Below are 22,213 nucleotides of genomic sequence, written 5' to 3'. Positions count from 1 at the left end.
CTGAGGCCTAATCCCCCTCCGAGCCAGCGACTGAAGGACTTTGCCTGCTGATGACATCTGACCACTGTCACTTGAGATCCATGCAAGTACTGAGATTTTGTACTTTGTCCATTGATATGTCTGAACATTATGTTTGTTTCAAAGACTGAGTTGGATAGGGATGTAATAGTTGGTGGTCTAGTGGCCGCCTCAGAAATCCACCACATCCGCAGGCCAGGCGTGGCCTGCGGGGATGTAATTAAAGGAAGGCGGACGCTCGTGGTCGTCACTTCCGACCAACACTGCAATGCCGCCTGAGTTTGTCCGCACAGCGATCCTGCCCGCGGGCACAACACAAGTCCCCGCACGGGGTCCCAGGCCGCCTATCTAACACGTAACACACAAAAGAGGCAAACAGCCTATATAATCTTAGTTTATGCAGGCGATCATGCAAAGCTTCCATCAAAGTTATCGATTTATGTGATTGAGGATTTAAATTTGTGTCCTGTGGGATGTAGGTCTGATGTATTTCTATGTCTTTTCAGGATCTGGATACCAATGCCTTTCATGTCAAGGTGAACGTGTTTTCCTCCAGCCAAGAGAAGGCCATGTCGTTTCCCGTGCCGTACGACCTGCCTCTGGAACGTTATGGCAGCAAAGGTACTGGGCAGTGTGCCAGAAAAGAGTACTGGGTGGGGCCTACGAATAACCATATGGGTTTTCCTGCCTGGTGGCACCTTGTAAACATTTGATGTTTCAATTTGCTGTAATCTCTGTTTAATAATCTGTTCACAGTTTGTAGAATAGGAAACGCTCTCCTTTGAGTGCTATTTATTTTCATGAAAAGTAAACATTTTGTGTTCTTTGCTAAGGTAAATCACATACATGTGGAATTAAAGCATCTTCTGATGGACACATTTTCCCACAGATAACTCAGTTTATCAATATCCTTTTCAGGTGCTGGGCTGGTCACAAAACTTTTCCTCAGTAATAGGTATCCAGTACGGCCAGTTGTTGACATATGGCTTCCAGCACAGATCCACCTTTCAGATGTTACCACAGTTTACTCCCACTAGTGAGATATTGCTGTTTATGATTAAAATAAAATCAAAGTATACAAACATTATTGCCGCTTTCAGTCCTGCTCATGCGGTCATCCCCGCACGCCATGATGGATCACAGAATAAATGCAGGAACTGACGCCAGTGCTCCAGTTGGCACTAATATGATCTTTTGTTGTCATATCTGACCACCATACCATGGCTGAATCCGCAAGGCACCACCTGGTGGTTTTGGAAAGCCAATGCCAAGTTTCCAGAGTAGCTTGACACGTGCAAGGGATATTCATAACATGAGAAATTTGTATGAAGATTATGTATCCACCAGAAATAAGTAAGTAACTTTTTGTGAGGTTGTTCTCTAATAGGCTACTTCGAAGTACAGACAAGCCTTTTCATTCTATGTCCTTTGAACACACTGATGACAACCTTTCCACCATAATACAGAAACTAACAATTAGACGTCAGAACAAAGTCCATTGTTGCACAAATTACTGCACATAATTATCTGTTTGCCTACCTGTGTTATTCTGAATAACTGTTCTTGTTGTTATCATTGAAAACATTTCTTGAATGGAATTGTGAATATCTGTTGTACAAAAGTGCTTGGCATTCCCAAAACCTGTTGGTACAGCAGATGCTTGGAGTTCAGTCACCCTAGGCTGACTTGCTCCTTGAAATATCACCATGTACTCTCTTCCAGGCTGTGCATTCATCTCCATTCCAGGACAGCAACTAAGAGCTGTTCTGGCACAGAGCTTGCACTTTTACCAGCCTCCAAAACCAGTGCTTAATTTATAACCAATAAATGAGTGCCTGGGCCCAAAGTTTTCTTAAGAGCCCGCCGAATGTTGGGGTTGATGAGTACCAAGACTACCATCGGGATTATGATGTTGGTTTCCGACAGGCTTTCCATGTCGGGCTTGTGTCAAAATCTGTTCGTATTGGGATAGATGTGCCTACATCTGTGAAATATCTCTCTAAATTCAGATCACCCATTGTTTTCGGTCATAAATCGGCCTTTGGGAAGAAAGTAAAATTCCCCATCGTCATCCTCTTAAAAAAAATGCAGGCATACTGTTTAAATCCGTGACAGGAGAAATACCAAAGAAAACATATGTCCATAGCTAGAAAAACAGTTACAGTCACTAAAGGGTTAAAATAATGGCAGGTAAAAAAGGGGAGGGGAGGACCCTCCCGGCCCTCCCCTCACACCCCTCCCACCCAGAAACAAGCATTGGCATAGCCAATAGGTCTCGCCTTTGGGACATTATAAGTGTTTAGCTATGCAGCATATTATCCTGGGTGCTGCACCACAAGAGATTGACGAGCTATAGGTGAAAATCCAGTGAGCGGAGGCTGGAGTTCAAAACAGACAATTACCTCCTCGAAGCAGCACTCCAACAACCCTAGAGAGCCTGGCATAATACCAAAGTGCAAATCATGATGTGCGAGCCCAGCGCCTCCGTTTGTCAAATATTAACCTTGAGAGGGCTCTTGGCATGATTGACAAATATCAGATATTTATTATTATCCGATTTCATAGAACTGATTTTATCATTTTCAGAAACCGGAATGGTGAGCAGAACCACCGATCTTTCAAACTATTGCTATGTGATTACGGAACTGTGTCTGCAATAGATACATCAACCTACTGAGCTACCAGTTACGTGGACATAAAAACGGATTCTTCTTGTTAAACGTAGAAACGAGAATTGGTAACATTAGCATGTAAATTTCAATAACTCAAAATAGGAATACTGAATACGACTTGGTGTTAATCAGAGTTGGGTTTTTTCAGAAGGGATCATTCCATTTCAAGAGTGTCTCCTCTCATGCTTCATCTATGAACAATATCGTTAGCCAAACAAATCAATAAGTAGAACAAGCGCGTCTTCCTCTGTGTTATAGAGGCTGATAACAAAACGGTCATCTTATATTTAAAGTACATAATAGTAAACAATACATTGATGTTACCTTTTCTTGTCAAATCCAAATATGTCCAGAAAGACGAAAATGTAAAGGTGCTTAGCAGGCAAGTAAGGCGAAGCAACGACAGGTAACGTGTTGCTTCTCTTGGGCGATGCGACTGTATTTAAAACATGTTTAGTGTAGTATTGCCACCGTCCTGCAGATGCTTTGATCTGGCTATGCCCAGATGTGATGCTTAAACCGCCTCAGAAAGCGTCCGCGCGCCCTTACATGCGGTGTTGGACGTGGGAAGCCTGGTCTCTGTGCCGGTTGAGTCGTTCAGCCAAGTTACTCTTGAGGGGACCCGTCTTTAGCACAGCGCCGTTAAACCCGTCACAGCTCCTTCAGTTAAGTCCTGGTCGCAGCCTCCCAGCCAGTAGCGGCCCATATAGGGCGTGCTGCCGGGTGTTGACGTGGGGTGGGGGAGGGGCAGGGTGAGGGCTAGTAAACACTGGAATACGGTGAAAACTAAACAGAAAGACATAAACAAACAAGGAATATGTGTGAGAGAGAGGGGGAGCATGCTTTTACAGTATTATTTCGTAATACTCCTTTTACTGTACGCACTTTTTATAATAACAAGTCTTGCAATTGTGGCAATTCATTTCTCTTGCATGAGAAGAAAGACTGTTCAATAAATAATACCTTTTTATTGAAAATGCCCGTCTCTCTATTCTCTGCATCACTGGTGAAAATAATTCTGCACAACCGACTGAGTGAAATAGCTGTCTATTGTTTCACACGACTCTAGAGATTGACTCTTATTCTGAGGAGCAAAGTTGTCATGTTAATGCGGTTGTTGGAAAACTGAATCCCTTCTTGTCTGAGCCAGGGAAGCTGATCACTTCCTATTCAGTCAAGAAAGTTTCCAGTGACCTCTGAGCTAGCTGGTACAAACCCAATTAAGTCTAACATAGTCAGTAGAGACCGAGGAGACCGCACTCCTATGTCTACACTGCTGTTTATGTTATTCCAATGCGCAGGGCCTATAGGGAAAATAGGAACTACACTGCAGAGGAGAATCAAATCCGCCCAATGGAACCCTTACCCACCATACTATCCCTAATGTGAATGAATATTTTGACCAGTAGATCCAAGTGCCCTCACGCCAGTACTTTCAACAAGAGCCCGAGCATTCTTCATCCTAACCCAGCTACAAACTGGGTTCAGACTGGTGGACCACAGGAGAACCAGTGTGGTCCTCAGAGGTGGCCAAGATCATCTCCCAGCACTATATAAAACTCTGTAAAAATACATTTACAAAATTGTGCTTGTGAGGCCCTAGTGTTGTGTGCTTTGTGTAGTTAAAGGCCAGAAAACATCTAACACCTTCTATCCCACCTTTCTTCTTGACATCCTTCACTTTACAATGCACTCTTCCCTCGCTTCCATTGTTGTTCTCTCTCTCCAAATTTCACTTCCCACCTTCCTCAGTTCACTCTCTTTCATATTCTTCCTCATTTCACCTACTCCATCTTTTCTCTTGCCACCATCTTCTCTTTCAGTCTTTCTTCCCTCAACCACTTTTCTGTTTCCCTCCTCTTGGCACCTGTTTTGCTTGCTCTCTTTCCTCCCCGCTCTGGCTCTTCTCTCCCTCTTACAGCGTCTGCCTTTCTCCATTTCCTGTTTGTCTTTATTCTGCTCTTTCCATCTCTCCTCTCTCGCTCCCAATTCATCCCCTAAATTCTGCTTTTATATTTCTTTCTCCTCTTCTCACCCACAGTGCTCCACATTTTAGGCCTGGTTTTAGTCTGGTGTACAGACTACCCCATCGCCAACACTACAGAGTACCCTGTCCTCTAAACTTTAGCCTTTCCGCCTCATTTAGACTGAGACGGGTGGACCTTAAGTTTTCTGTCAACTGAGCCAATTGTGCAGGGGCTGTCAGAGGAAGGACATTACACTGCCCACCCTAGTTTGGGTGCAATGTTTTTTTTCTTGTCCGTCATCACAAGGACAGTTTATTTTTGTTTTTCAGAAATAAACTCCTGCTTGTGAAAAACAAACCATTTTAAATGTTTGGTAGATGGCCGTCAAAACCGATGGCAGCCATCCACCGAACGTTTTGTACATTGAAATGAACAGCTGTGAAAGCAGTTCTTTAAAATATACAGAGGCGATCGATGAGTGGTGATCATTTTTTAAATTAAAGGGATATTAGTTCGTCGGGATGGCAGAGGTAATGTCCTCCACCGTCTGTCAAATTCTAAATCGTGTCCATTGTCTTTTTCGCGCCCTCCTCCATTTTTCTCCTGAAACTTCTAAGTCTGCCTATTACTTTCTTTGGTTTCTCTGTACCCCTTGTTTTTCATTTTCCCCTAAAATCTCAGTCTTCTCATTTTGTCTCTCTTCCCTCCTTTCCAGTCTCTCTAATTTTTCACCTTTTTCTCATCCGTTTGTCTCTCCCTCTTTCCTTTCAATCTCCATCAATGTCCCTTCCTACCTGTAATTCCCTCCTTTTTACTCACCCCACCCTTCATTTAGTGTTACTCTCTCTCTCTCATCGGATATCTTTCTTCTCGGTCACTATTGAGATTACGTGACAAAAATAATTCCCTTTGCCCTGCTTGTCGCTCACATGGACTACCTTTGTAGGCTAAATCAGTAACATAATTAAATTCTTTCAGCCTCAGGCTGTAATTCATTTGAGAAAAGACATGTGCATGGATTGCCATGTGTAGTATTATTTTCTCATGCTAGTTATTAAAGTTTTAAAAAGCACTATGCACAGGTGAGAGCAAGGTTCATATAGATGAGGGATTTGTATGTGCACTCAGGTGAGTGTTGTTAGATGGATGTGGGGGTATGATTAGCTGCACACAGCTACTCATACCCCCACATCCTAATGAGAGGTAGTTAGGTGCACACAGTTATAAATGTAGAGAATGACCTACAGGTAGACACATAAGCATAGCACATTTACACAAGGGAAATGTGGCTTAGTGAACATAGATACCAGTAAGGAAGGTGCACACAAGCGAGGGACGTCTAGGTGCACAAAGTAAGCTAGAGAAAGAGTTAGGTGTGCAGGTGTATACCACGTGAGACATGGCTGAGTGCCACCTGTGTGTCTAACATAACTAGACACAAAGTCAAAGGGAAATCCCTGGGATAGGTTTGTTAGGCTGTGATATCTATACCCTTGCAGTTGCACTATAGTATCTAGTTTACAGACTACTATAGATCACTGTCTGGTAGGAAGAGATTAACATAATGATTTCCACAGAGAAAATATTTGTTAACAATCTAATACTTTATTAAAACAAACAATATTTTACAATAAAAAAGCATACATTTAAAATTTCAAAGGAACTTTCCCTGAAAAGTAAAAGTTAATAAAATATGAGTAGACAATACAGTGGTAAAGCATATAAGTTCATACACAACACATTATATATCATACACAATGAAAGATACCAAAATCAACATATGAAACAAAGCAAAAAAGACCCCTTTTAAAACAGTGGCACTTAAATATTTCCACCACTATTGATTTCTAGATCCACTGGCCTAACGTGACATGTGCGATCTTACACAAGTGCGACAAAGCTGCATGTACATCTCGTGTGTATTAGGCTTAGAGTGGATTCTCTCGTTTTGAAATGCGTTGACGCGTTTCGGTGCTATACACTTGATATGGTGGCACCTTCCTCAGGACTTCTTAGTTGGGGTTTTCCTGTGCAAGCAGGACTTCGCTCTCCCTATTTAAGGGGCAAAATGATATCATATCAGTGTTTATTATCCTGAACACATATTTGTATTGTAGACAGATTGTCTCAATAGTCTCTTTTCGCAGTTGTCATGGTGGTACATTCATGCATCTTGGTTTTGTTTGTCATTCAAACCTTGAATTATCTATTATCTTCCGTTGGACTGTAATAATGTGCCACCTAAGTACCTGCCCCCTAGTTAGGGATTTTATCAGCAGTATAGAGTTCACATGACACGGAAATTATGTTTCATTGTACATTTACATTCATTTTCTTTATTCTATTTTTCGAATTACATAGGCCCTTACGTCCTCCAAACATAATTCACTGTGGAAACCATTAATTTGGGGCTCTTTGATTAAGAGTGAGAGGGTTATGGTGTGTTGGGCATTTCCCACATTCTCACCTTTGGTTGGGGGAAGGATGTTCCCTTTGATCCTATTGCAACAGATACTGACTGGGCGCCTGTAGCGTTGTTCCAGGACAGTTATTTAAAAAATATCTGGCTGGTTTGGCCTGAAGAAAGACATATAGGCTTCAGTTTCATGGAAGGAGGTACACACCATATAGTCTAGGCGGGCAGCTTATGGGCATTGTTTACCTTTTTGTCTTCTGCAAGACTCCTCCTACGGGGTTCTTTATCTCCAAGCTTGTCTGGTCTTTTTCTTTATTGGGAACACGTATCTAATAGAAAGCAAAAGTATATTTCTGACTGTCTATTCTAATTTTTAATCTATAAAACCATATAGCCACCGTTGGCAGTTCTTGGTCAGTAGTTACCTTTTTGTCTCATGCAAGACTCCACCTACGGGGTTCTTTTATCTTCCAGTTTGTCTGGTATTTTTCTTATTACAAACCATGTATCTAATTAAAGAGAAAGGGGAATTTTTGGTTGTATATCTATTGGGTATTTTTGACCCAAAAATTGTTTAGTGTGTATTTGTTCTACTTAAAATCTTACCTGAAATGCTTTTAAAACCCACTTCAAACAGGCATATATTGGCTGGGGGCCTTGCAGGAACTGGATATGTTCTAGTAGAATTAAAGGAACATATAGGTCGGTTAAGTTTGAAGCATGGATCTCTTAGACTAATCATTAATTCATGTGAAAACCGGAATTTTGTTATTTAGGTGTATTATTTGGTAGACCCCCGCTCCTTCTACAGAATTGTGCTACAAAGTATCAGGGTCGGACGCATGTAGCAGTCGGATCTTACTATATAACTGTAAGGTCACAGCTCCTTCTTTAAGCCTGTGCAACGTAATTAAAGTTTGGCGCTTTCTATGGTATGCTCCTTAGATTATAACTGATAGAGGGGGATTTTTCTTATATTCGGAGAAAAGAACGCCACATTCCGCTTTTCTTACATAGCGGGAAACAAAACGCTTTTTTCACACGGGGAGGAAAAACGCCAAAACCCGCTTTTAGATTATTAGAGCAACCCTCTTTTCATTATCCGGTGGACGGTTACTAATGATTACATTAGATCGTAACCATCCAGGCAGACACTGCCACACGTCTATTGTACTTATATCTGGGATCTCCTCCCCCCATTAGCGTAGGCTGCTCGTTAACGATCCCTCGTCCTTACCTTAGTGCTTGTGGCGCCGTGTTTCTGCCTCGTTTAAACCGCTTTCTGGCGTCCACGTCGGACGGCCTTCTATTTATATGTACTTGATGTCCGGTAATGACTAACAGCTGGTTAGTTTACTACTGATGGGGGCGTGCCATACGTGGGTGGTGCCGCCATCTTAGAGTGGTGATTCTTAGCGTCCTACGCCCAGTATGTTATGTATTTGTGTTCATTGTTTACCCTCGAGGTGAACTTTATTCAATAATAGGGTGTGTTTAACATCGCTTTTTAGCTTAACCGATCTCACCCTATGTTTTTTACATATTCATTGTTTACCCTCGAGGTGCACTTTGTTCAATAATAGGGTGTGTTTAACATCGCTTTTTAGCTTAACCGATCTCCCCCTATGTTTTTTACATGTGTATTAATAATTAGCTGAATACTTTCTATTCCTCACGTTGTTTGACTGTATTGTGGCGCCATCTTAAGATGGTACTGGCAACCTGGATGTTATGTATAATTTCTTTTATTCTTCTTTCTTTGGCTTATTTATATACTTATATTATTTTTATATTAACATTCTTCTTTTAGATTGCCGGAGTTGCCTTTAAGTTATTTATACCTATCAGTGCTACCTGCTTTTTTTATATTATGTACATTTCCTGGGCTATTTGGTTCCACCTGATTTTATTGAGTGTGTATCATATTAGTGCCTCCCATTCTTCTCTTGAGTGGAGGCCTTTCTTAATTGTATTGAATTTAATCATGTACCACTGTTCTTGTTGTTTGCGTCTACTGGTGCTGTCGCCTAGTCTAGTCAACTCTTTTATTCGTTCTATGATGATCCATCTGAGATCTTTTTCATTGTGTCCTTTCTCCTTCCAGTGTGCTACCAGTGGGGCATTTTCTTTATTGTTTTTGATCGCGGACTTGTGTTCGCTGATCCTAACTCTTACCTCGCGACCTGTTTCGCCTATGTAAGCTAGCTCACATGGACAGAGGATCATGTATATCACATTTTTAGTTCTGCAGTTATTTAGTGTAGTAATATCATGTGCGGTACCATTGTGTACCACCTGCTTGGTAACTACACAGAGATCACAAATGCAGCAGTTGCCGCATTTATTATTTCCAACTGCTTTATTACCGGTGAGCGTCATCTGGTTTTCTACCACATCATCCCTGTACGTGTGTACCAGATTTGATCTCAGATTTTTGTTTTTTCTGTAGTCGAACAATGGACGTTCCAAAATGTTGGTGTCAGGTCCATTGTTGATAATTTTCCAGTTGTGGTTAATTATGTTTTTTACTTGGTTGGCTATCACAGAATGTTGGCTGACCATCACTATTTTCTCTTGTACATTCTTCTTCTCTCTTTTGGTTAATAGACTTTCCCTGTCGTAGTAACGAGCTCGCTTGAAAGAATGCTCGATTAGTTTCTTGGGGTATCCCCGTTCTCTAAATTTCTTTTTCATATCTCCAGCATGCCTGTGGAAATCCGTCAGGTCTGTACAATTCCTTCTCAAGCGAAGAAATTCCCCGAACGGTATTGAATCTTTTTGACTCTTAGGGTGGTAACTATGATAGTGCAAGATGGTGTTGCGGTCTGATTCCTTTTTGTAGAGCTCTACTTTGAGTTGACTCTCCTCACTCTTGATGCAGATATCTAAAAAGTTTACCTTCGTTTTACTGTATGTGGCTGTAAATCTGAGGTTTGGGTCTCCCAGATTTAGCCATGACAGGAATTCCTCCAATGACTCTGTGTTGCCTAGCCAGATGAAGAATATGTCATCAATGAAGCGAGCCCAGTTTCGAATATTTTCAAAAAATGGGCTCACTTCATTGTATATGTGCCTGTTCTCGAACAGGCTGACATATATACAGGCCAGACTCGGTGCGCAAGTTGCGCCCATACTGGTCCCTTCCTTTTGAATATACAAGTCCTTTTTAAAAAGGAAAATATTGTTGAGGAGTACCATGGAAACACACTTAATGATAAATTCTTTATTTTCTCCTATGATCTCAGTATCTTCTAACAGGCTGCTTACTGCTGTTATGGCGTCTAGCTGTGGAATATTGGTGTAGAGTGACTCTACGTCGAGAGTCACCATTAGTTCATTTTCCTCATCAAATTGGGTCCCTTCAATCTTTGCTATCATGTCCGCAGTATCGCGGATGTAGGACTTTTGTTTTTCTACCAATGGTTTTAAAAATCTATCAGCGTACTGGCTCAGAGGTTCCAGTAGCGAATCTATGGATGCCACTATAGGTCTTAGCGGCGGGTCCGTTAGACTTTTGTGGACCTTTGGCAGTCCATACATAGCTGGAGTTTTGGGGTTCGGATTACTCAGGAATTTCCATTCGTCCTTGGTGATTCCACCCTCATCTAGAGTAGTTTGGAGCAGGGTTTCTACATCTTTTTTAAGTTTGTAGAGTCTAGATTGATGGACTCTATTATAGTGTTGTTCATTTGCTAAAAGGCACCTTACTCTTCGATCATAATCTGTTGTGTCGAACACAACGACTCCTCCCCCCTTATCAGCAGGCTTTATTGTAATACTCGTGTCTGCCGACAAGGAGTTAATGGCTTCTCTTTGTTCCTTATTTATGTTTTGTTCCTGGTAATGTTTTTTCTCCAATAGAATGCCTACCTCTAGTTTTACCATAGATTCAAAGATCTCAAGGTTTTTATCCACCATGCCAAGGCTGGGGGTGAACGTGGATTTAGCTCGTAAACCCGAGTCAGTCGGTGGCTCTCTGATGGGTCTGTTTTCAAAGAATCTGCGCAATCTGATTTTCCGAAAGAACGCTCTAAGGTCTTTCTCTAGCTGAAATTTATTTATACCTGTGGTTGGGACAAAGTTGAAACCCATACCTAACACCTGTTTTTCTGTGTTGGTGAGGGTTCGCTGTGATAGATTTATAATTGGGGTTGTTTCTAGTGCCAGTATATTTTGTTCCTGGTCCGTTTGTATTCCTGAGGGGCCGGGTTTTGCTGGTATTCCTGCTCCTGTTCTCTCTGGGCCGGTCTCTTTGGATATTGACCCCTCCCTCTGCCACGGAAGTTCCCCCGACCTCTCTGTGGGCGCTGATCTAAAAAAGGAGTTTCATATGCCCTGTTTGGTCCTACATAGTCCTCATCTTCTCTACACTGTTCCTCATCCTCTATGCTACTCTCTGATGTTCCCGAGAAGTGTACGTGTCTTGGCCTTCTTGGTTGGAACCTTGTCTGGAATCTGGGTTTGGGACCCTCGTTTCTAAAATTGTCAGGTTTTTCTATGTAGTAATCCTTTTGTAGAAAAGGATAGACTACTTCTTGACCAAATTTACTGATGTCTTTCCTCAGTTTTTGCGTTTTACGGTTGGTTAGGTATTCGCAATATCCTCTCATGTCCTTATTTATTTCCTCCAATCTTTTCTTAACATCCTCGACTACATTATTCTCTAAGAGTGCTTTCTCTAGTTCCTCCATTTCTTTTATTTCTATGAGAACAGTGGACTGTGCCGTTTCAATGATGAGTAGCATGAGATCTCTACTACATCGATTGCAAATGAATGTCCATGTCTCCAGGAATTTTTGGTTATCCACGAACAGTCCAGGTTCGTTCCGGATTTGCAATCCTATTGGTATTTTACCTGCCCTAACATACTGGGTCATGAATTCTGCGTGTAACTCAGTCCTGATGATTTTCTTTTTTAGGTTGATGAGCTGATTCCACTTTTCCCCTCCATTGGGAATAACTGTGATGCTATTACTGCCTCTATTAGAGCCTAATATTTTATTTAATTGTTCTTCACTGAAGCCAAAGGTCTTCAGTGTATCCATTTTATGATTGGACAAGGACTATTGGGTTTTATTTAGACAGGAAAAACTGGAATAGTCACCATGAAAAACCTAAACTCTCCAGCACAAGGCCGTACTTAGCAGATTTCAAAAGAGAGGATGCCCCACTGTCACCAGGGAACAGGGCACAAAGACACAAAGTCAAAGGGAAATCCCTGGGATAGGTTTGTTAGGCTGTGATATCTATACCCTTGCAGTTGCACTATAGTATCTAGTTTACAGACTACTATAGATCACTGTCTGGTAGGAAGAGATTAACATAATGATTTCCACAGAGAAAATATTTGTTAACAATCTAATACTTTATTAAAACAAACAATATTTTACAATAAAAAAGCATACATTTAAAATTTCAAAGGAACTTTCCCTGAAAAGTAAAAGTTAATAAAATATGAGTAGACAATACAGTGGTAAAGCATATAAGTTCATACACAACACATTATATATCATACACAATGAAAGATACCAAAATCAACATATGAAACAAAGCAAAAAAGACCCCTTTTAAAACAGTGGCACTTAAATATTTCCACCACTATTGATTTCTAGATCCACTGGCCTAACGTGACATGTGCGATCTTACACAAGTGCGACAAAGCTGCATGTACATCTCGTGTGTATTAGGCTTAGAGTGGATTCTCTCGTTTTGAAATGCGTCGACGCGTTTCGGTGCTATACACTTGATATGGTGGCACCTTCCTCAGGACTTCTTAGTTGGGGTTTTCCTGTGCAAGCAGGACTTCGCTCTCCCTATTTAAGGGGCAAAATGATATCATATCAGTGTTTATTATCCTGAACACATATTTGTATTGTAGACAGATTGTCTCAATAGTCTCTTTTCGCAGTTGTCATGGTGGTACATTCATGCATCTTGGTTTTGTTTGTCATTCAAACCTTGAATTATCTATTATCTTCCGTTGGACTGTAATAATGTGCCACCTAAGTACCTGCCCCCTAGTTAGGGATTTTATCAGCAGTATAGAGTTCACATGACACGGAAATTATGTTTCATTGTACATTTACATTCATTTTCTTTATTCTATTTTTCGAATTACATAGGCCCTTACGTCCTCCAAACATAATTCACTGTGGAAACCATTAATTTGGGGCTCTTTGATTAAGAGTGAGAGGGTTATGGTGTGTTGGGCATTTCCCACATTCTCACCTTTGGTTGGGGGAAGGATGTTCCCTTTGATCCTATTGCAACAGATACTGACTGGGCGCCTGTAGCGTCGTTCCAGGACAGTTATTTAAAAAATATCTGGCTGGTTTGGCCTGAAGAAAGACATATAGGCTTCAGTTTCATGGAAGGAGGTACACACCATATAGTCTAGGCGGGCAGCTTATGGGCATTGTTTACCTTTTTGTCTTCTGCAAGACTCCTCCTACGGGGTTCTTTATCTCCAAGTTTGTCTGGTCTTTTTCTTTATTGGGAACACGTATCTAATAGAAAGCAAAAGTATATTTCTGACTGTCTATTCTAATTTTTAATCTATAAAACCATATAGCCACCGTTGGCAGTTCTTGGTCAGTAGTTACCTTTTTGTCTCATGCAAGACTCCACCTACGGGGTTCTTTTATCTTCCAGTTTGTCTGGTATTTTTCTTATTACAAACCATGTATCTAATTAAAGAGAAAGGGGAATTTTTGGTTGTATATCAATTGGTTATTTTTGACCCAAAAATTGTTTAGTGTGTATTTGTTCTACTTAAAATCTTACCTGAAATGCTTTTAAAACCCACTTCAAACGGGCATATATTGGCTGGGGGCCTTGCAGGAACTGGATATGTTCTAGTAGAATTAAAGGAACATATAGGTCGGTTAAGTTTGAAGCATGGATCTCTTAGACTAATCATTAATTCATGTGAAAACCGGAATTTTGTTATTTAGGTGTATTATTTGGTAGACCCCCGCTCCTTCTACAGAATTGTGCTACAAAGTATCAGGGTCGGACGCATGTAGCAGTCGGATCTTACTATATAACTGTAAGGTCACAGCTCCTTCTTTAAGCCTGTGCAACGTAATTAAAGTTGGGCGCTTTCTATGGTATGCTCCTTAGATTATAACTGATAGAGGGGGATTTTTCTTATATTCGGAGAAAAGAACGCCACATTCCGCTTTTCTTACATAGCGGGAAACAAAACGCTTTTTTCACACGGGGAGGAAAAACGCCAAAACCCGCTTTTAGATTATTAGAGCAACCCTCTTTTCATTATCCGGTGGACGGTTACTAATGATTACATTAGAACGTAACCATCCAGGCAGACACTGCCACACGTCTATTGTACTTATATCTGGGATCTCCTCCCCCCATTAGCGTAGGCTGCTCGTTAACAATCCCTCGTCCTTACCTTAGTGCTTGTGGCGCCGTGTTTCTGCCTCGTTTAAACCGCTTTCTGGCGTCCACGTCGGACGGCCTTCTATTTATATGTACTTGATGTCCGGTAATGACTAACAGCTGGTTAGTTTACTACTGATGGGGGCGTGCCATACGTGGGTGGTGCCGCCATCTTAGAGTGGTGATTCTTAGCGTCCTACGCCCAGTATGTTATGTATTTGTGTTCATTGTTTACCCTCGAGGTGAACTTTATTCAATAATAGGGTGTGTTTAACATCGCTTTTTAGCTTAACCGATCTCACCCTATGTTTTTTACATATTCATTGTTTACCCTCGAGGTGCACTTTGTTCAATAATAGGGTGTGTTTAACATCGCTTTTTAGCTTAACCGATCTCCCCCTATGTTTTTTACATGTGTATTAATAATTAGCTGAATACTTTCTATTCCTCACGTTGTTTGACTGTATTGTGGCGCCATCTTAAGATGGTACTGGCAACCTGGATGTTATGTATAATTTCTTTTATTCTTCATTCTTTGGCTTATTTATATACTTATATTATTTTTATATTAACATTCTTCTTTTAGATTGCCGGAGTTGCCTTTAAGTTATTTATACCTATCAGTGCTACCTGCTTTTTTTATATTATGTACATTTCCTGGGCTATTTGGTTCCACCTGATTTTATTGAGTGTGTATCATATTAGTGCCTCACTGTAGTGGGGCGTCATCACGCCCCCAACAATTGCACTGCCAAGTGTGCCAATAGCCTTCATGTTTCCTTATTTCCTTTTATTTCTTCATATTCATCAAATTACTCCTTGTCGATTTCACATTTATCATCCTTCTTAATCAGTTTCAATGCGAGTCTGCGCGCCGAGTGTACTTGCTGTTTGCGAGTTTTTACTGTTCACCCCATGTCTATCCGGACTTTGTGAATGAACAGAACCAAGGCAATAATTCATGTCAAGCAGCGTTTTATTAAAATACCCAATGCATTTCGGGCTCAACGCCCTTCTTCGGGGGTTACTGTAAACAAATGACAAATACCACAGTCAAAAGTAATCCACTTTAAAAACATTATTTGATGCTAATCTAATTTATAAACATGTTACTCAGTGAGTATTCAATGCCCTCGTGTGTGGCACTATCCACTAAATGCTAAACGATTTCAATAATATGCTTTTTATAACTCCAGATCCTAATCTTTGTTGCATTGCCGCTTTCCTACAAGTTTAAACCCCCTCATTCTCCTCCTTTAATGCAAACCGCTAACTAATCCATCGGCTTTTGCCTATACCTAGATTCTATGACACACATCTCCCCCTTCCCGATATATTTCCCTTTGCGCTCATTTAGTCTGACGGTTGACCGTATGCAAGCTAACATGCCCTGTCTCTCATTTTAACAGCAACCTCACAGCCATCATTATTACTGTGTTAACTCTCCGTTCACTCCCCTCCATTTAAGACGTTTTCACTACCGGAGATAAGCTTACGATATGCACGCTAAACACATACCTGCTGCCTGCTATTAAAAACCGTCCGTCCTTACTCCATTTCACTTCCCTTGTGTGTGCTCCCAGAATCCCTCTCTTATTTTAAACCTGGTTACAACTACCCAATGGCGGTGCACAATCACCTACCCTCACAGCTGCAATGATGAAAAAAATCTTCGTGAGTTACTACAACTACCATGGTGCTCTTCGAAATACATTTAACATACATAGACGTTTTCACTAAAATTTTCAAACTAATCAACAAGATAAGTGTGCCACTTGGGTTTAAAACGTGGATTTGAACACTGGTACATGTTAATATGTGATATAAACATTAAATGTCATTTGCAACTGAAATTAATCCTTCGGCGTTTCTCCACACTGTCTCTGATGAACCACTTCGGTGTTTAAGGCGTGCAGGCTCGTGTTTTTGAGGATAAATCCTGTTTGTCATTTTAATCCTTGGGTGCTATCCTTGTTTGTGGGGCAAAAGTTAAACTGCGCTGTATATGGGGGTCAGGATGCACACCTATTTTAAATTATTTTTCTTTCATGTTTGTCCTTTTTAATTTCCAGAGTGCGTGCAGATTGAGTTGATTGCCATGCCCACGTGGCAACGGGGTTAAGTACTTCACTGTAGTGGGGCGTCATCACGCCCCCAACAATTGCACTGCCAAGTGTGCCAATAGCCTTCATGTTTCCTTATTTCCTTTTATTTCTTCATATTCATCAAATTACTCCTTGTCGATTTCACATTTATCATCCTTCTTAATCAGTTTCAATGCGAGTCTGCGCGCCGAGTGTACTTGCTGTTTGCGAGTTTTTACTGTTCACCCCATGTCTATCCGGACTTTGTGAATGAACAGAACCAAGGCAATAATTCATGTCAAGCAGCGTTTTATTAAAATACCCAATGCATTTCGGGCTCAACGCCCTTCTTCGGGGGTTACTGTAAACAAATGACAAATACCACAGTCAAAAGTAATCCACTTTAAAAACATTATTTGATGCTAATCTAATTTATAAACATGTTACTCAGTGAGTATTCAATGCCCTCGTGTGTGGCACTATCCACTAAATGCTAAACGATTTCAATAATATGCTTTTTATAACTCCAGATCCTAATCTTTGTTGCATTGCCGCTTTCCTACAAGTTTAAACCCCCTCATTCTCCTCCTTTAATGCAAACCGCTAACTAATCCATCGGCTTTTGCCTATACCTAGATTCTATGACACACATCTCCCCCTTCCCGATATATTTCCCTTTGCGCTCATTTAGTCTGACGGTTGACCGTATGCAAGCTAACATGCCCTGTCTCTCATTTTAACAGCAACCTCACAGCCATCATTATTACTGTGTTAACTCTCCGTTCACTCCCCTCCATTTAAGACGTTTTCACTACCGGAGATAAGCTTACGATATGCACGCTAAACACATACCTGCTGCCTGCTATTAAAAACCGTCCGTCCTTACTCCATTTCACTTCCCTTGTGTGTGCTCCCAGAATCCCTCTCTTATTTTAAACCTGGTTACAACTACCCAATGGCGGTGCACAATCACCTACCCTCACAGCTGCAATGATGAAAAAAATCTTCGTGAGTTACTACAACTACCATGGTGCTCTTCGAAATACATTTAACATACATAGACGTTTTCACTAAAATTTTCAAACTAATCAACAAGATAAGTGTGCCACTTGGGTTTAAAACGTGGATTTGAACACTGGTACATGTTAATATGTGATATAAACATTAAATGTCATTTGCAACTGAAATTAATCCTTCGGCGTTTCTCCACACTGTCTCTGATGAACCACTTCGGTGTTTAAGGCGTGCAGGCTCGTGTTTTTGAGGATAAATCCTGTTTGTCATTTTAATCCTTGGGTGCTATCCTTGTTTGTGGGGCAAAAGTTAAACTGCGCTGTATATGGGGGTCAGGATGCACACCTATTTTAAATTATTTTTCTTTCATGTTTGTCCTTTTTAATTTCCAGAGTGCGTGCAGATTGAGTTGCATGGCAATCAACTCAATCTGCACGCACTCTGGAAATTAAAAAGGACAAACATAATTTAAAATAGGTGTGCATCCTGACCCCCATATACAGCTCATATTAGTGCCTCCCATTCTTCTCTTGAGTTGAGGCCTTTCTTAATTGTATTGAATTTAATCATGTACCACTGTTCTTGTTGTTTGCGTCTACTGGTGCTGTCGCCTAGTCTAGTCAACTCTTTTATTCGTTCTATGATGATCCATCTGAGATCTTTTTCATTGTGTCCTTTCTCCTTCCAGTGTGCTACCAGTGGGGCATTTTCTTTATTGTTTTTGATCGCAGACTTGTGTTCGCTGATCCTAACTCTTACCTCGCGACCTGTTTCGCCTATGTAAGCTAGCTCACATGGACAGAGGATCATGTATATCACATTTTTAGTTCTGCAGTTATTTAGTGTAGTAATATCATGTGCGGTACCATTGTGTACCACCTGCTTGGTAACTACACAGAGATCACAAATGCAGCAGTTGCCGCATTTATTATTTCCAACTGCTTTATTACCGGTGAGCGTCATCTGGTTTTCTACCACATCATCCCTGTACGTGTGTACCAGATTTGATCTCAGATTTTTGTTTTTTCTGTAGGCGAACAATGGACGTTCCAAAATGTTGGTGTCAGGTCCATTGTTGATAATTTTCCAGTTGTGGTTAATTATGTTTTTTACTTGGTTGGCTATCACAGAATGTTGGCTGACCATCACTATTTTCTCTTGTACATTCTTCTTCTCTTTTTTGGTTAATAGACTTTCCCTGTCGTAGTAACGAGCTCGCTTGAAAGAATGCTCGATTAGTTTCTTGGGGTATCCCCGTTCTCTAAATTTCTTTTTCATATCTCCAGCATGCCTGTGGAAATAACTAGACTACAGTGTCCATGAAAGATCCATGCATGCGAGACCTGTACCATATCCATACGAAATTTTTATGATAATCACATAAAATATATTTACATGGAATTAATAGAAATGTGATCTATTTAGAGAGTCACTTGTTTTTCTGAAAATCCGGCAGAGATCAAACACTCCTGGACCTATATTGGCCACACAAATTTGTTAATAAACCAAACAACGTCCTCCCAGAACAGGGATCCAGGTTTCCGGTTGAGGCAGGTAGTTGTGGCAGTCGAAGAGCAGAGAACTGGAAATTGTATGTGAGATGAACATGTGCATTTTTGGTGAGCCGTGTTTACCTGGGACTGAATCTGTGGAGTCTGTGTATATGCTTGCTGTGATGGGGGCTGCACTTGTGTTCACCCAGGGCTGCCTTCTGTTTCATGATTATTCTCTTGCGATACATCACTTGGCATATAAGGTTATACCTGAGCAAATACTGGATTTGCTTTTGCATGTAAACATTCTGCATGGGCTTTTGGGTCTGTATTTGAGCATTCAAGTCGTTTTCTAAGTATATTCTAGCTGTGCCTAGGAAGATGATGGTTGTGTATACCAAATGATGGCTGTGCCTGAGAATTCAAGTCTGTGTCCGAGTATCTGAAGTTACGTTTGAGAATAAGATGGATGAAGTTGACTTATCTGGAAGAAAGCCGGCCCTGAATCAAGGGTAGGACCGGGGACGGCGTCGTCCTGGGACGGCGCCGGGGGCGACACCCTGGGGGTCGGCGCTGGCGAGGCCGTAAGGTCGACCGGTGACGTCCCGGATCCGGAGCCGAATCCGGCGGGGCCGAAGCACCCGGCCCGTTTGGGGAACCAGTCGGGCCGCGGAACCCGATGGAGGAGCGAGCAAGGCCTCGATCTCCTCCGGCGTCGCGTTCTGCCCAGGGACCGGCGGGTATGGAGCAGGCCGTGACGCCAGCGACTCCGGCGGAGCCACGTGGGCTGTGTCGCCCGAACCCCTGGCCGCATCGCGTGAGCGTCGGGGGGAGTCAGAAGAGTGATGTCGCCTCTTCGACTTCTTGTGCCTCTTACCTGAGGACTTGGAGCCCGAGGAAGGATGTCGACTCCCGGAGCTATGACGACTCCAGCCCCGCGACCGGTCCCTGGACCTCCTTCCGGACCGGGACCTCGAACGGCGGCACGGGGCCGACTGCCGGGGCTCGAGGCGCTTGCGGGACCGCTCCCGCCTAGCCTTCGACGTCAAGGCCCGGCAGTCGGGGCACGACTTCAGGCAATGAAGGCACTGGCGATGGGGGTCGGTAATCGACATCAGTCGGCTGCAGTCGACGAAGGGTTTGAACCCCGGCATCCCTACCGGCACCATCGGTCGACTCGAAAAGCAGATCAAAAAGATCCAAAAAGTTTAGTCAAAAAGTGACTAAAGGGTACCACTTTCTCCGGACCTGCGCTTGCTGGCGCGGAAAAAAGAAGAACTGAGGTCAGCGCGTGAGGGCGGTGTTTAAGTACTCCGATGTCATCCCGGCGCCGACGACGGACGCAGAGCCGCAGACGACGCCTACCGACACGCAGGGGTACTGCTACGTCAAATTTTCCGGATCCAGTCTGACGCCTGAGGATATTCTAAGGTAAGGAATCTATTACTAACTACTGTTTCTTACAGATATATTGTTACCGAAGGTCAGTAACTTGTTCATTATGTCTCTTCTCCTTGCCCATGATGGCTGTGATCCTGGCTATCTGTGGGTACACCAGTGAGATATCTGTGTAGACATAGGGCATGTTTTGTCACTTCTGTAATCCCTTGCATTTTGATGAATTGACATCCGTGCTGGGGAAGCGAATGCCTTGCTCGCCTCTCCTGCCAGTCCAGCAAGAAGACATACTCAGACCATGCTGCCAGGAGTTCACAAGAGGAACCACATAATCTTCTCTTTCCTGCGGCACTCAGTTTATTGAAACATACCGTAAGACACATTTTTTATTTCCCTCCTTCAGTCTTTAATTAGACTAGGTGGCCACACTTTGTAAAAACAGAAGAATCCTTTTGGAGTCTGTCGACTGACGGGCTGGCCGGCATGTAGGCTTTGCTCCTTGATCATTTGGATCATAAGCTTCTCCTACTGATAATCATAAGTAATACTGAGGGACCGCTGGAAGGTAAGCTACGACAGTTTGCAGATGGCGCAAAAATCAGACCAATTTTTTTTAGCATTTGTAAAGGATGCTCCACAAGGCAAATAACCTGCGGTTGTCTGGCACCGAGCAACAGTCATGAGTGGAACCCAGATGCTGGTGCAGGGAAAATGCTGATGTCCGAGCTAGTACAAGATCCAGCGTGTGATTTCTGCATAAGTAAAAAAAAAACAGTCTTTATAGCAGCCACTGTTGGTGGTGGTGAATGCTGGGACTGCCAAAACCCAAGGCTGCTCGGTCTTGTTTCCATTTCGTGCCTCGTTCATCCAGCACCGCTGCTCTTTCTGTCTCTTTACCTCACTCTTGCAGCCTCTTTCTCTTACCTGCTTTCCACCTTTGTCATTATTTGTTCTTCTTTGTCCGCTCTCCGACTCTTGGTATGATCTGACAAATTGTATTTTTTCATTATAACATTTTGTTGGAAAAACTTTTGCTGAAAAATGGTGGTCACGAATATAGTTTTGTTGTACCAAACATCAAACATTCAAAAACAGATTGGATCAAGTGGCAACAAGTCGTGTGAATTGTCTAGAAATCCTTGTAAACCAGAAGCCCATCACTGGAATGTTCCCCTTAAATTAGGGCCTATTTCTAATCTTGCCCAGTGTCATGTGCTGCTTTTCCTTAACAATGAAAGTTACAGAAGATGTCCAATCGGAAAGAAAACGGAAGAGAAAACAACACTGAAAAATAAAACTGCAAAGGAAACGTTTTTAAGATCAGAACAAGACCCAGCGGCTGATCTCACACTTGATTACATCCGAACAGTTTTTCCAATTTTTGATATTGCTGTGAAAAACTAATACTAACGTATCACTGTAAGTTCCGTGTCTTTGGTTAGATTTGACGTTAATGCTGTTCTGTTAGACTTTCGGCCTTATTACAAGTGGCCGCTTCATTCCGCTGCGGCTGGTAGCATCAATTATCGACTCCATTAGGACTGTGAGATCCAAGGGAACACTGTGTATCTCTTTACTTTCACCCTAGATTTAGGTTGCATTCAGCAGTGTGAAAGTCTGGACCACATGATCAATTACTGGGTGATAAAAACCCAGAAATAAACCCTGCCTCTGGAGTTACCAGGTGTGTCGGTATCAGTAGCTCAAGGAGCAGAAAATACTGATCTATTTCTTGAGCCATTTGTAATGA

At 42.0% G+C, this 22,213-nt stretch overlaps 1 protein-coding gene across 1 annotated transcript in view; it reads left to right on the top strand.

Moving 5' to 3' along the window:
- The window catches only part of TDP1 (tyrosyl-DNA phosphodiesterase 1), a 980,389-nt gene that overhangs the window by 856,564 nt on the left and 101,612 nt on the right, over window positions 1-22,213 (top strand). Inside the window, exon 15 of the mRNA XM_086937678.1 lies at window positions 525-639. Coding sequence (XP_086793804.1) covers window positions 525-639 — 115 coding nt within the window. The remainder of the gene's footprint in view (window positions 1-524; window positions 640-22,213) is intronic.

Source organism: Lissotriton vulgaris, chromosome 9 (assembly GCF_964263255.1).
Source record: "Lissotriton vulgaris chromosome 9, aLisVul1.2, whole genome shotgun sequence".
NCBI classification, from domain to species: Eukaryota; Metazoa; Chordata; class Amphibia; order Caudata; family Salamandridae; genus Lissotriton; species Lissotriton vulgaris.
This window is presented reverse-complemented; position numbering and strand designations above follow the sequence as displayed.